The sequence below is a fragment of the Bombus vosnesenskii genome, unplaced genomic scaffold (genome assembly GCF_011952255.1).
Source record: "Bombus vosnesenskii isolate JDL3184/JDL3185 unplaced genomic scaffold, Bvos_JDL3184-5_v1.1 scf7180000013265, whole genome shotgun sequence".
Lineage (NCBI taxonomy): Eukaryota > Metazoa > Arthropoda > Insecta > Hymenoptera > Apidae > Bombus > Bombus vosnesenskii.
This window is the reverse complement of record NW_022882925.1, coordinates 4,744,734-4,760,589: the sequence shown is the minus strand read 5'-3', so window position 1 is coordinate 4,760,589 and position 15,856 is coordinate 4,744,734. Positions and strand designations below refer to the sequence as shown.

Below are 15,856 nucleotides of genomic sequence, written 5' to 3'. Positions count from 1 at the left end.
AACGGTAGATGTCCAGGATCTCGTAATTTTAACGCGTATAACTTACCGTATGAAATTCTATTAAAATTGAGATCTCCACATAATTCAAAAGTCCCGTTAAACTCTTACTTTTCAAATTTAATTAAACGAGCGAGTTCAGGATTTTGTAATCTTAGTACACCATTAGTAGCTTACCATACGGAATTATATCAAAACTAGATCTTCCGCCTAAATACAAAATTCTATCGAACCATCGTTTCTCAAATTTAATCGAATTGAAACTCTAATGAAATGTTTCAAATTCAGTCGATGGGTGTCTAGAAGCCAAAAGATCTGGCCTCCATAGAACCCACGCAATCGACAGAAAGTGATCAATGATTACAAGTGCACGTCATATCTTGTGCACAGACGCATACAAATAAAAATGGACACGTTTGTTGAGCAAAGCTAGAAGTACGTTTATATTCGCAATTAACGACACCTCGCTAAGAACTGTACACAATCTAAAAATCGTGTTAGAAGAATCTGTTTCGCGTGATGTACAGTGTTTTTTAAATCGAACACGTCAAACAATCCATGACATAACCTAGACTGTTAGATACACTATTACACGATACAGTCGACTGGTTTTCATTGGCAATTTTAAAAGGAATTCTTCTCTGTATAATGTCATCTAGATGTAAAGACAGCAAGGAAAAGAAAATAGAAAAAAGAACCACCGACGAATGAAAAGTCACAGTGTTCCGATTTTTACTGTCCACGCTCCAGTGAGTTTAAACACGTTCCTTGCAGGCTGACTCGTTATTTATGGTAATTGTATGAATGCTTACGCGTACGACCTTTATGGAGATTAATTATAGGCCTACCAATCATTTTTGCGAAATTTCTCGTAAGAAATTAGATTCCACTGTTTACCTTGTAATTTTTTACGCGATTGCACGATAAATGCGGCTTCTTTTTGCTTGCATCGATTATTTTAAAGTCATGGAACGTTTAATTTTAGAGAACGAACAATTCAACGTGGCACATGACGTAATTTACAAGGAATTTATGGGAGGGAAAATCGTGGCAAAGGTACTGAATAAAATTTCGATTATTTAGAAGCCATGAAACCTTTTATTATTGAGAATGGTCAATTGATATGACAAACGATGTACGTTCGAGGAATTTTGTTATTAATTTACTGTTAGAAAAATGACACGAAAGATATTAGATTCTCAGTATTTAAAAATCATGAAATGTTTTATTATTGAGGACGAACAAAACTGAAACGATAGACGACGAGTGTTTTAGGAAATTTGTTGTTAACTTATCGTAGAAAAAATTGCACACAAGATATTAAATTCTGATTATTCGAAAATCGTGAAACATTTTCTTATTGAGAACGAACAATGAAAATGAGAAATGATGAAAGTCTTAGGGAATTTATGAAGAAAAAGTTATGAACGAAAGAGATAAAATCATATAGACGTGCGAATCGATTTATTTCTACTTTAAAAAAGCTTCAACACAACCGCCACGATGCCGGAACTTTTTTTCAGCGACGAATTCCTTCCATTCTAGTCGAATCTTAGGATCCAGAGGTCCCCATTTCTCTTCGCAAGGCCTGAATGCTGCTTTCACGGTCTGTAAAGGAAATGTACCAATTATTAACAATGTTCAGAGGGTTCACAGTTTTTCTATCTTTCCAGAATCTTTCCAATTTAACCGAAATCGGCTTAATCAGATTTCCATTTCATATAATCTAAGAATAACAAATGTTGACAGTATATAGGATGAATGAAAATTTATGACAGTTTATAACAGACACTTACTTCGATCAATGATGATGATCTTAGTTGCACTAGTTTCTGCAAAATGCAGCCAACAATCGCGACGACTCCTAAAAATAGCAGAAACCAGCCGATTCCTAGCAAAAATTCGATTAATCATAAATTAATATAAAGTGTATTATATATATTCAAAAATTATTAGATATCAATTGATAAAGTATAATAATTATATTAAAAAATAAAGTAATTAATAAAGTATATACTCATTTATACAAGATGTATCATAATATATGTGTCATATTTTGTATATATATGTGTATCATAATACATGTATAATAATATCGTACATGTAGGACTTGACAAATGGACAGGAGACACGATAACAGTGAAAAAATATAATAGCCACTGTAATGTTGCAATAATCCGCAACTGCTTAACTTGTAAAAGACGCTGAAAATAGCCACCCTTCGTGTTTATACTGTAATCTATACTATAACCCAATACCGGGTTTAATTCATTTTTGCAAAAATATGACACAATATGACGATATAACAATTCTTCCACCATAGATATTGTTCTTTAAACAGTTAACTGCGTTCGACTTGTGTACATGTCGATCCAAAACTTTATTTTGGCGCGGTTAAATAATTGTTCTTTAAAAATCTTATTTCAAACTGAATGTGGAAAAAACAAGAAGGGAGAACATTTTGCTGACCATAAGCATAATCCGGAAATGGTACGCCGTCGTAAGTGGGTGATTCGTAAGTGACGATCGTACAGATCAAAATGAAGATCATCAATAACGGTGCGATCACAGCCCAACAAAGTCTCCAGTAAAATGCCGGTCTTGAACCGAGCATGAACTCAGCATCATTGAGGAAATTGGACAGACCGTAGATCCAGAATATTGTTACTATTTCCACAACAGCGACGATGATCGCCACAAATGTGCCACCATAATAATCCACCAGTGTTATGAACCATTGGCCACCCTTGAATCATTAAACTTTCTTTGTCATTTAAAATTCTATTCTTCGAGAAAAATTAATATATGTATATAACTATACAAAATTTGTAAATATTCCCCTTTTTCACTCCATCAAAATTAGAAGAAAAGACATTGTTCGTATTAGTAATTAGGCTTTTTCTATTCTTCGATTCTTAATTAATAATAATTCAGCTGATTAATAATTACGCTTTTCTAAGCTCTGGCAAATTTCTTTATCTATTTTTCCGAAGAATCACCCGTATAGTAAATTAGAGACTGTAACAAAGTACCTCAAAATATTTGTAGATTCTATTAAAACGCAAAACGATAAGAGATCAGGCCAAAGACCTACAACGCATTACTAAAAGACTAGTATTGCCGGCGGAGGGTTGATATTGATATTTTCAAATACATAAAATATTCTTACAGGGGTGATATAGACGAGGCTAATGAAGTATCCAAAAATTGAAACTATGAGCACCAGCTTCCAGTTTTTCACGTTCGGAAAATGATCGCAGAGGATGTTAAAAACGGCGCTGCAAAGGGCCACGGCACTTCCGATGCCAAGAACGAACATCATCACGAAAAACAAGACGGCAAAAAGTTGAGGGACCACCTGGAACTGGGACAGTGCTTCGGGATAGGAGATGAAAGCCAGTCCTGTACCACCGCGGACCACTTTCGATATATCCGTGGTGCCCATTTCGTGAGCTAGATTTCCAAGAATGCCGAAAATCGTGCATCCTGCTATTAGGCTAGTGAAGGTGTCCAAAGTCGTTACTATCATCACGTCTCTGTCGAATAAAATGAAATTTAGAATTAAAATTTAGGTAAAAATTGGAGAGTCGTTAAGTTATTTGTGTATTGTTATTAGTCGATTTTGCGGATTTTTATGCGTATATGGTAAATTTAAAAGTACAAAGATATGTAGACTATACGTAATATGGAAAAATGTATAAAATATACAAAATAGAGTACTACCCGTTATAACATTTAGTGGGTGAATTAAATCTATTTCGCGGTTCTGTTTCTTCAGTTATGAGCTGCGTTCATAAAAATGTGAAATTGCATAAACATCTGCAAGCTAATAATCGATATATTAGATTGTCCCAAAAGTTTCTTTCGTTTTGCAAGGAAATAATAAATGCACAACATCTTTTGCTTTAGATCATTTTATTGAATTATGTACGATCCATTTTGTTCTATTGAAACAAAAAAAAAATGTACAAAATGTTGTGCTCCTATTATTTCCTTATAAAACGAAAGAAACTTTTGGGCGACCTAATATTATACACATAAATGAAAATAATTGTTTTGAGAATTTTACCTGCGTATGTTGTGTCCGAAATTGTTATAAGAAGAATACGTGAGAATTGGACCGAAACAAATTGACAGAGAAAAGAAACATTGGGTGATGGCAGCGTACCAAACACTTGATTGCCATAGTTTGTTCCAATCCGGAGTGATAAAGAAAAGAATTCCATTGGCTGCGCCCTCTAGTGTTACCGCTCTAACTAACAAAGCTATCATAACGAAATAGGGGAAAATGGCAAGAAAATATGCTGCTTTCCCTGTACTTTTCACTCCACGACACAGGATACAGAAAATTGTCGCCCAGGTTACGAAAAGACCCAGAGAGAGCTCCCACGAGGGTGTTCCAATTCCATCTTCGATGGAGTCATATTCGTTCAGGACAATTTTTCTGGAAAGTCATCAAATCAAGTGTTAAACGAAGATGTACATACATATATATATTAAATTTTAACACTATTATTTATTAATTACTAATATTACGTTCTATTTAGTTGCCAACGAGATGGTAGCGTTAACTGACGTTTAATGCAACTGGCAATAAGCTCCACTTTCGGCTAACCTACTATGTGCGGGAATACTGGCACGGGAGAGGATTAAAGTTGTTCAAAAGTAAATTAACAATATATAATGATTTATTCAAATCTTACTTGATTTCGATATTGACAATTGACTGACAGACTGACGGATATAAAATTCTTCGGTTGACAAAATGATGATTCTTTGGTTAACAAGATGATGATTCTTTGGTTGACAAGATGATGATTCTTTGGTTGACAAGATGATGATTCTTCGGTTGACAAAATGATAACTAACTCTTCGATAGACAATAGTAATTATTCGGCTGACGAACGGTAATTAATTAATATGCTCGATAAACGAACGTTAAATATTCTCTTTCGATTAACGCACGGAAATATTTTCATTATGACTTCTCTGAGTCGCTACATTTATATCCATCGGAGATAAAACAATGTCGGGGTCTTTCTTCTGAAAATGTTTGGGAAGATCCTCAACGCTTGTTCAGCTGCCGTCTTTGTTACAATTTAAATTATCTTAATATCGTTATAGAAACATAACTAAGTAAATATAAAAACATGGTTAGATAAGTTTCCGCAAGATGTAGCTTTTAGCCGCTTTAACTGCCTTTCACTTCAAATACTGTAAACATGGTTTCAAATAAACGTTTTAAATTACATTGATTTGAAGAAATTATCAATTTTACATTTGCGCTACGGATCGTGCGAATCGCGGGACGTAACAACTAATTCATTTAACTTTCTTGAATTTATCAATTGATTAACTTGGAAATTTATTATTAAATTTAATTTCATTATTAACACTTAATTACACATTGAAGGAAGAAGATTGGAAGAAGAAAAATAGAAAGATATAAATTGAACCTCGTGAAAGACAAATTGGATAATTCCACTTTTCGTTAATTTCTTAATTTCATTGTATATGAGTTTATTTGTCGTAAGAAGATGCCACAAGCATGTAACGGTAAATTCTGAATGTGTGTTTTCGGGGTTGAAGTGCTAGTCGGTACGTCTGGCGGTAAGTCACGTTCAACTTTTTCATGGAAACGTTAAAGTAAATTACACAGAAACGTGAAAGGAAAGATTAAAAGATTCTAGAAGGATTGAAAGGACCAAGGCTCGGATTGGGCATTGGTCATTAAGCAATGACAAGGATGCGAATGAACTAAGAAACCTCGAGTGAGTTGACTGTATGCGCATTAGATGCTTTAGATTGATGGTAAAACAGAGAATGAATCTAAAGGACTTGAGCGCCTTGTCGTCTATTTTCGAGAAGTTAATAAGTTCTTTCTAAATATATTGTACTTTATAAATTCCTTTAATACCAACATATTATGTTTTCTTTAATAATAATAAGAAATAAATTTCTACAATTTATTTTCATAAATTTCTTATTATTTTCATTCATTATAGTAGTTCTGCATATTAGTAAAACTTGCAAACTGAAAATACTCGAAACAAAAGAAACTGCTGCAGCAAGAACATCATTTCTTGAATAATTTCTCGAAAACAAAAGTACTGAAATCCTTTTGCAGCTACTTTATCATCAACCTGAAACATCGAATGCCATCTTATTGTGAGCATTTAGAATCGAACATTAGACGTTGTCTATTGGGCATTGGCCATGGAGTAGCAGTTAAACACGAATTAGCTACAGATTGAGAAACTGCCATCTGAAGCGGACATCTGTTTTTCGTAGGGAATAAGTAGATACATACTTCTTAACGACATGCATGGCTTTGACGATTTTACGACAACCAGCCTGCCGTTACTTAGCCTTACCTTCATTCGGTAATTCATAAATTATAGTAAGGCTAAATAACAGCAAATTTTTTGTCTCAAAGTCATTAAGAAAATGCATTGTCGCTTACCGGCCGTAACCCGTAAGGATTTCAGAATTCGGTAGGATCATCGGCAGGGTGCTTGAGTGAACGTTTGGAAAGTGGATAATAAACCGGCGATTCGAAATCGCCGAGCTACGAGGCGTCGATGACATAACTGTTCAAAGGATGTGTCTATCGGTGAGATAGTCTATCGGTGGCAAACATATTGAGTACTGGACTTTGAGTATTGCGTTTTGAGTATTGAATATTGAGCGTTGAGTATTTTGCTTCGAGTATTAAGCATTAAGCATTGACTTCTCATGGAAATGTTTTAATCACGTTAGTGATATAATTAGTAATTAAAATCTGTGATTAAGAAAGGTTAACGAACCTAAAATATAGTTCTGCAGAGCTGCGAAGAGTTCTATTATCGTCGTGCAACAAACGTGTACTCCTATTTACGTCCTTCGGAACTGTGTCAATGCATTGATCCTTCCATTCTTCCCGGCAAAAAGACCAAGGTAGTTCAGATTGAAAACTAGCCACCAGATAGTAAAGTGTTAAACTCATTAAACCGCCGTAGCAAGTGACAACGGAAAATGCTGCGATTGCCTGGCCGTATCCCAAACCTAAGACAACATTTATATCAACAATATCCGATTTTTATTCTAAGAAGCATTAAAAGATATTTGTCAATTGTGCAAGAAATTATTGGAATAATTGTAAGTGAACTCTCACATATTTTTCTGTAACCTTGAATAACTTTTCGTAAAGAAATTTTTAATAATTCCGGCGAAAACTCGGCCAAATTTATAGAAATATGGAAATTAATTATATCAACTACATTAACAGAATGTGCAAGCAGCGATACCCTGGTACAGCATAATGCCGCGTCAAGGACAGAAATACTTTTTTGTTTAACTTTATGTATTTTCATTAATTATCCTTTCCCTGCAATAAATTAATACAGCTTTGGAATTGTAAAATAAATATCAGGTTGCAAGTAATATTCCCAAACAATTTTAGAACTGAATATTTATTTAATCAATCACTAATTATTATTGCAGTTGCAGATTACTGTATATCTGCATGTTATTTTGCAGAATCTCTATAAAAAAAAGGTAGAACTTTTATATATATATTCATTGATCTATAACAAACGAATGAAACTAAAATAAATAATTAATTAGCTATTAACAATTATCGTAACAAGTGGCATGCCTACTGCGATACATATCCCCGATTTCTTAGTAATATTAATATTAAACTTTTATGCGAAGATTAATTTACATTCCGTGGAGGCTTCTTTAGAACTTGTACTTCATTCTTCATACATAAGAGTTCATGCATAAATTAATTACGTATAACGTGAATTCTGTGAAAATGCATGGTCTCACTCTTATGCAACGACTCCATGCGATAATTGTTAATGACTATTTGAACAAAAATTCCGCTACAAAATCCTGTGTAAGAATTCGTTGCGTTGGGATCTTTATTACACGACTTTATTATACAATTCCAAAAGTGGACGAATTCTTTCCTGAAAGAAAAGCAATTAACGAATATTCAATAAATTAGATGGGGAATTTCCTTGTATCTGCCCCTGTTGCACAGTAATGCGCTTCTTGTCTTACACATGGCATAAGTTTGTCCTTGTCGAATAGTAGCATGCTCCTTAGCTAACACCTCCTTAGATACCACCTTGCACATTCCATTTACTTACATATATATATTCTTGTTGCTTTTACGCAATTCAAGCCAACTCCAATAGAGGGCAACACCGAAGTGACCATAGAGAAAGAGGACAGTATTGTGCGACAAGGACAGACATACAGTGGCGGTCACAAGAAAGTTTTGAATTGTGTACACTGTGTAACTTTTATGCTAACAATTTTTTACCATATTGATAACAATCACCTATTCTATCGTATAATAATAATCAGAAACTCTGATAATACGTAAAAGTCTATCAATGTTCGTAAATCACATAATAAAATCAGAAAAAACATCTTGATAATGCAATGTTGCAGATGTGTATAGATTTAATTAATTATTTAATCGGTTAAAAGTTTGATAAGATGCTTACACAATACGAAACTATTTACTCTTTCGTACTCTTCGTGTTAAAATTTCGAAAAGAAAAATGTTATGGTAAAATTCAAAGCACCTCGGATAATACGGAACTTCGGTTAAATGTGCCTCGAATAACCGAGACCCCACTGTATATTTATTCATTGCTCTTATTAAATATAATTCCATTCTGTAAAATTATGGTGTATTTTTATATTTCTTATGGTATAAATTTCTTTTCCGCCACTGTATGTACTCGCGTCAGACAAAGAGAGCGATAATGTGTAATAAGGATAGCAATAATGTTTAGTTCGGTTTTTCACCATTATGTGGCGATAGTGTTTCAATGTCCTACCCATAAATCGAACAAATTTTCGTTAGTGAAAAAGATTAATTAAGAGCATTAGCATACGAACTTCTGCAGTTGTATCTGGCTAATTGGACCCTCGACTTTCCTTTTTATGTAATTTGAACTTCGATATACATTTGTAAGAAAGTATATATTTTTTACGCAAATATTCTGCGACGATACAATGAACTTACGCATTATTTACGTTATATCAAATTGATTTATACACTTTTTCGGATGCAGTACAACGCACGATTTAAGTTTCTATAATCACGTAGAGTTAAACTACACAAATTTTATGCGTATAATACGTGGACGGAACAAATGTTTATATTATGTAAGTATATTTCATTTCTCCAATTATATTTGCAAAGATACAAAGTTTAATGAAAATCCTCAATCTACTCATTAATACATTACCTTTCATAGCCGGTACCATGGCCCAGGTTTTCGCGCATGATTTGCTGGTAAATTGACCGAGGATTCCTTCCAAAAAGTAAAAAGGTTTGCCGACAAAGAGTAACACGATTATATAAGGTATTAGAAATGCACCACCTCCGTTTTCATAGGCAGTGAAAGGAAATCTCCATACATTTCCTAGACCAACGGAAGCAGCGATGCAAGCCATTAGAAATTCTAGACCACCTCCCCATTCTGCTCTCTGAGGAAAAGAAGAAGTGATGTGCAAATTGGTTTTATCATCATCCAGTGGCGTAATATTGGGATAAGTAGTTAGCAAGTATATGTTAATCAGAATAATGATAGAAAGAGACCTCGAATGAAAATCTCAATAATTATAGATAAATACTATTAAAAATATTCTGCTTCGCCAAAGGTTCAATGTTTTATATTAGACTGTAAATGTTTATTTATTTGTGAGAATTGAAATTAATACAAGATTTAATTTCAGAGAAAATTCGAAAATCCAAAAATTTATAAGTTCAGAAATTCGGAAATTCTATAGTTAATATAACTTTAATGTGAAAGTTTCAAAACTCGAAAATTCCAAACTATAGAAGTTTAAAAATTCCAAAAATCAGAACTTCCGAAATCCTACCGTTCAACAATTCGAAAATTTTGGAACCCAAAAAGTTACAAGATTCGATAGTTCCAAATTCAGAGATTTAAAAATTTCAAAAGAAAACAATGACAAAAAACTATATTAACCAAGTTCTTCTAATTTGTTTCACGAACGCAATGTTAAGAAGCGAAATCCTATCGTTTAAATCGATCGGAAAAATAGTAAAAATTGATCACATACAGAAGGACTGTTTTCCGATGTTACTTGTTGCACGTCAGGTTCTCCTTTCGATTTTTCACCATTCCCTTTTCCTTCCAAGTAAATATTTTCCATCTGGAACGCCTCGTTAGCGTAGCCATTTTTCTTCTGCAAATATTCTACTCGTTAATTGAAAATTTCAACTCGCAATTACTCAAAAATTTACTCCGGATTACTCAAAAATCCTAGTCGCTATAAAATCTCTCACATAAGTTCCACTCTCGATCTTCTCCATCGTCATCGAGTATTCCCAAGAATCTCCAAATTTCTTATCCTACAAATATTCTATTCCACCACTAATGATATTAAAGGAGGATCACTACTTTCCTAGCAGTTCATAAAAATTATTTATCAATCATCACATGTAACGAAATCAAAACATAGAACTTATCACAGATTTTTCAAGAATTCACTTCACTTCATTATGAAAATAAACATTTCACTGAGATTGGAAAGGATAATAAAATACATGGCAAGTTTAACGGCAAAAGGATAATAAACGATATAAAAATTGAATTTGGGCACTGGATTGGGAGAAAGATAATAAAATAGTAAGTTTAATAATACAAGAATAATAGATAATATAAGAATTAAATTTGAATACTCGTAACTTAATTAGAAGAATACTAAAATAGAATATTAAGAATAGCAAAGATAAATAAATCCTTCTTCCAGATCGACGAAACAAAAAAAGAAGACAGAAAATCGAAAAATTATTAATAAAATGATTAATCAAAACTAAAGTAAACTTAAATTAAAGAACCTATTTTTTCGAATATAGTTTCTTACTATTAATGACATTTGTCATAAGGATACTTTTAAATGGGATTGTTGAAGGATGCTCGATCAGCTAGCTCGAACAAGACTGATCGCGACTCGTGCAAAGTAAAACTGAGTTTTAGCGCGCGAGTAGATTAGATACGTACGATCGTTAGTAAACGCTCTCTTTCGTAGCACGAACTTCATCTTGGTTTTGTCAAGGTGTTTTATGCACGATACCGATGTAGCATGTATCGCACGTTGTTGAGTATATTCACGTTCAAGCCATAAAAACTGTATCATGTACTTCTCAAAACAAAAAATCAGTGTTTGAGATTTGTTGAGTTTTCTAGCTTCAAATTCTTTCTCAATAACTATAACAATTTCTGATTTCTTTGAGAAGTACTTTTTTCTTTTTATAGAATTCTTTAAATGGAAAGGATAGTTGTTTTTTAAATCTTCATTCTCTCTAATTGAAATACTAATTTTATGATAAAGTATCTTTCAGTAAGAAGTGCTTCATTTTTCCTTATTTTTATTTATCTTTTGATAAATATTAATGTTTTATATCTTTTTACTTATTTAACTTTTTGTCTCCGTTTGATTAATGTAATGGAACTTTTATAACAGCGAATGAAGTGGTTTTGCGAAATAAGTGTAAGATAAATTAATTAAGAATTTCCTTATTTTCATAGTTCTTGTCAACATTAACAATTTATTATACCTTATCATTTCTTTTTAGGTACAATTTTCATAATACTGAGTTTATTCTGAAGAAGCAAAGCCTCCATAAATAACACGTCATTTTCACATTGAAGTAATTTTTAAGTAAAAACATTCCCTTTATTTGAAGTTTACTAAATAATGTCACTTTATCGATAAATTTTATTGATCTGATATCACGGTTCATAATGAATTCAGGACAATAAAATCGGGTAATCCAACAATCATTCCTCGAACGTGTAAGCCTCAAAGCTTCATTCAACGATAAAGAATCGTAATCAGCTTGTTCCTTTATCAGCGTAGATAGATCAGCATAGAATAGGCCAAAAAAACGGTGCAACCATAAAACGCACACAACACTGTCTGCTTTATCGGATGTTCAAAATTTTTCCTTTAGCTTTTTAATTTCTCAAATAATTTAATATTGAGAAAAGACAAGAAAGGAAGAAATGAAACCTATTTATGAAAGTGAAAATGATACCTCGAAAAAGTTAAAATAGGGAAGAAGGCAAAAAATAAAAGTTAAGAAGCTATAAAGAAGTTATGGAAGCATAGACTCTTGTTAACGAAAATCTTGGACATAGTGTGCTTTGTGAAAGATGCTAACCAAATATACCTGACACGTGCTTGCCTGCTTACACATATGCGATAAACGTGAATTGATAATTTAGATTAGTGGGAATTACTGTGATATTTTTCGATTACGCAGAAGATTCTCTCGACGTGTTTGAAATTTCATGACTTTATCTCGTCAATTTCACTTTCGTTCATAAATTAAAAATTTTAGTTATAGAGTTAAAAATTCTTTCTTTATAAATTATATATGTCAGATACGAAGTATATATAATACTCACTTATTCTTTCTTTATAAATTATATATGTCAGATACGGAGTATATATAATACTCACATATTCTTTCCTCTAAATTTTTAGGTAGATCTGTCAAGATAGCTGCAATTCGATATCTGTTTAACAATATATTTTAGAACATCCTTTATACAGGGACGTAAAACGGGACGTCTGGCAAACGAGGTTACTTTATATGCAAAAGTATAAATCGACAATCAATGATAAGATTTCAATATTTTTATTATAAATCTTCTTAAAATAACATATGCATAATTCACATCAAATTTTGTTTTCTCTAATATAATTCTTTTATTTCATTTATTTGAGGTCACATGCACCTCTATGGGTTAGGTTTAGTTTATACAATGCTATTTTAGATTTATTATATATACAAATATCTCTTGAATATTATAATATTTCCTATATCGATTTCTATAACAAATGACAGTGTAATCTTGAATCGCGAAGCTTTTGTCAAATTCTGGGCAGTAGGTAGAGCAATGTGAGATTTTTCTGGCAAAAGATAGTCGGACAAATTTCCACTGTATCCACGAGAAGACGAGGGAACCTACGATCGAATTATGATGATCAATCAGTGGCAATCGATGATGGACAACCTGAGTGACATTTATTATCTCGTGCGGTTGATAATCCGTCAAGTTTCCATATACTTACGAGTAAGATCGCGTGATTAACCTCCTTATTACAGGAACAACGGAACATCCAGATGTCAATCAGTATGATAGAAAAATTACTTAAATTAAAAAAGCTATTCTTCTGTAGTATTTAAGAAGAAGAAAATAACGTCGCGCTTGTGTGGGACATACCAAATTTATGACCCTTATTTATCATATCATAAGTGGAATCCAAAAATCATTATTTTACAACTTATGCGTATATAAAGTTTGTATATATTGCACAGTTTATTTGGATACCATATTGACTTTTATCGATAAAGTCATCAACAACAAATGATACCAACCTCTCTTGCGCATCTAATCTTTCGCTGATTTACTTACATCTGACACCAATATGATTCTTAATGATATTAATGAAACCTAACCCAAATCAATATCAATTCATTCTGTTGCCTTTTCATTGATATTGTTGTGTTATGAGTAGTCACGAAGGTTAGTTTTAAGATTTGTTATATCTAGTTCATCTATCTGTCTTTGATTTGCATTTTATGTTGTATTTTATATATTCTCGATAAATGTCATTGATGACTACTTTACGATGTAGACTATGTAATAGAAATTAGAGTAAATTGTTCTAAAATTATCTGAAAGTCTTATAGGTCAACTTCAACAAAATGACACCAATTGATAGTTAATCGAGCCCTTGATGTAATAAATCATGTATGTCTCCAAGTAAACACTGCAATATGCATAAACTTTACACACGTATAGTTCTTAAAATAATGAACTCCGTGCTTTAAAACCAGTATGTTGTATATGTTAGACAAAAGATAAATCACAAATTCGATGTGTGCCTCAAAACAAAATGTCAACGTTGCTCTTGTTTTAGGATGTGATTCTCTATAAAGTCTTCTGGATGGCAACAAACGACAACTTCGATTCTTCGGATACGAAACTTCGTGTCACGTTGAGGAATATTACGACAGATGTCGTAGCTTTTTCGGTTATCTGTGCCGTTCTTTTTCTCCTCGTGGTTCTCGCGTCGAAGTATGAAAAGGATGAAAACCAACTTTTTACACCTGTGGGAATAGAAACGTTAGTTTATACAATGAATTATTATGGTAATTATCATAGTGATTGATGCAACAGGAAAAGGAAATGGATAATCGCGAAATTGTCATTTTAATTTGAAATTTTTGCTAGTCTAGTGGGAATAGAGTCATTTGATTAATTAAATGGCAGAAAAATATTAGGGTACAAGGACGCGTAAGAACTAATCCTACTGTTCTGCTGACTTATTCTTCACGCTTATATTCTGTGAAATATTTTCTTTTCAATTTCTGAAATACCTAATTCATGAAGAGTATGAAATACACAGAAAATAGTAAATGCATATACCAAATACTAGTACAAAATATTTAAATACTATTTATATCTCAGTAATATTTATTTAAATGTAATTTTCGTTTCGGGTCATAGATCTAAATATAATGATAGGGTTAAGTAAAACGTTTTTAACTTTTTAATTTTTAGAAATTAGACAGGCATTCTTCCTAATCATCTATATGTATAATCAACTCCACTTAGCAAAAAGAGGAACTAATAGAATTGCTCTATCCTACATAACCCCAATTAAATGAAAAGAATCAAAATCTTTTCAGTGTGCAAGTATTAATTTTTCCAATTTATTTGTAGAGTCACAGTAGATCACCCACAGGATTCATTCTGCGTTTCAAACACGAATTCCAATACGACAAACTGTACCCACGCTTGCGGCGATTCGATATTACCGCGCAGACGAATTTCAAAGAGAAATTTCTCCGAGGAAGACATAATCAGGGTTCGTTCCTGTAGCGAAAAACGAACCACAAGGATTCCAAAGAAATCGATTTTCGGTCTAACCATGAGCCAACCACAAAATTGTCAAAGTACCCAAACCACTCGTGAAATATTCCATAAAAACAACCAAAAATGGTTGATTAGACGGACAAGAAGCGGCCATATTTATGGAAAATATCCTGTATAGCAAGAACTATAATAATTTTTGAAATTTTCATTCATCTACCTCAAGAATGCGCAGAAAACTTGGACAACGTGAAAAAAAATCAAATGAATTTAATTATTCATCAAAATTTGCATCCAAATGTTGAAACAAAATGCACAACTAATGATAAGGATAGTGAACATCGATGTTACTGTTATGTGCCTCGACTGTTTAACATTCCAGGCAACTAACGATGGTTTAATATTATCGAAAGAGCGCAGGTAATGAATCATTTCTCAAGAATCAATTTTCGACGTGAGCTTTGAAACAAATGATTAAGCATGAATACCTCTATGTTTATTAATACCCATCGCAGATCACTGTTTGCCATTTCTACTTCTCTCTCGCTCTTCTTTCTGTTTCTTTTTTAATTTATTTAAGCTATGTTAATTGATTTATCTCACGAGACAATTTTCATTTTTTCAGAGATATATCGTTTTACAAAGATTTTTGAAATTTTATTTTTAAGATGTTAATATTGTCTAAGTGTACAAGTTTGTAAAACGTATTTTATTCTAAGGAAACTTCAGTAATTGGTTTTTGTAAGGATGAATTGTTATTTACATGAATTTTATACATTGATTCGTATAAAATTTTATTTACATTCTTGAGATTTTATTTCTTTCGTCGTTTAATTTGTTACTATTGTATAACGTGACGTTTGTATATGCAGTGTTTGTTGTACGAATAAATATCGTTTGATTTTTCATGTCTGTCCGATTGATTTCGTCAA

At 32.5% G+C, this 15,856-nt stretch overlaps 2 protein-coding genes across 6 annotated transcripts; one reads left to right on the top strand and one right to left on the bottom strand.

Annotated features, from left to right (window-relative positions):
* Positions 1-1,317: 1,317 nt before the first annotated feature.
* LOC117243217 (sodium-dependent nutrient amino acid transporter 1-like) lies at positions 1,318-10,986 on the bottom strand. 2 transcript variants are annotated; one of them, XM_033510501.1, is made up of 9 exons: positions 10,900-10,986; positions 10,093-10,218; positions 9,252-9,492; positions 6,804-7,041; positions 4,067-4,441; positions 3,167-3,533; positions 2,467-2,743; positions 1,794-1,888; positions 1,318-1,605 (listed from the first exon to the last, which is right to left on the bottom strand). In XM_033510501.1, exons 1-9 carry the CDS (start codon positions 10,909-10,911, stop codon positions 1,468-1,470), a joined length of 1,869 nt encoding a protein of 622 aa, XP_033366392.1. In that variant the 5' UTR covers positions 10,912-10,986; the 3' UTR covers positions 1,318-1,467. The 2 variants fall into 2 exon arrangements, with proteins under 2 accessions (XP_033366392.1, XP_033366391.1); XM_033510500.1 differs by lacking the exon at positions 10,900-10,986 and adding an exon at positions 10,319-10,437.
* On the top strand, positions 8,329-15,832 carry LOC117243223. Of its 4 annotated transcripts, none has more exons than XR_004495416.1 (4): positions 8,329-9,168; positions 9,261-9,335; positions 9,401-14,200; positions 14,775-14,911. XR_004495416.1 is itself a non-coding variant. In XM_033510511.1 (3 exons), the coding sequence occupies exons 1-3, from the start codon at positions 13,023-13,025 to the stop codon at positions 15,103-15,105; spliced, it is 633 nt and encodes a 210-aa protein (XP_033366402.1). In that variant the 5' UTR covers positions 12,997-13,022; the 3' UTR covers positions 15,106-15,832. The 4 variants fall into 4 exon arrangements, 2 of the variants coding, with proteins under 2 accessions (XP_033366402.1, XP_033366403.1); XR_004495415.1 differs by lacking the exons at positions 8,329-9,168; positions 9,261-9,335 and adding an exon at positions 15,550-15,832 and having other exon boundaries at positions 12,997-13,118; positions 13,969-14,174; positions 14,775-15,344; XM_033510511.1 differs by lacking the exons at positions 8,329-9,168; positions 9,261-9,335 and having other exon boundaries at positions 12,997-13,118; positions 13,969-14,174; positions 14,775-15,832.
* Positions 15,833-15,856: the final 24 nt, after the last annotated feature.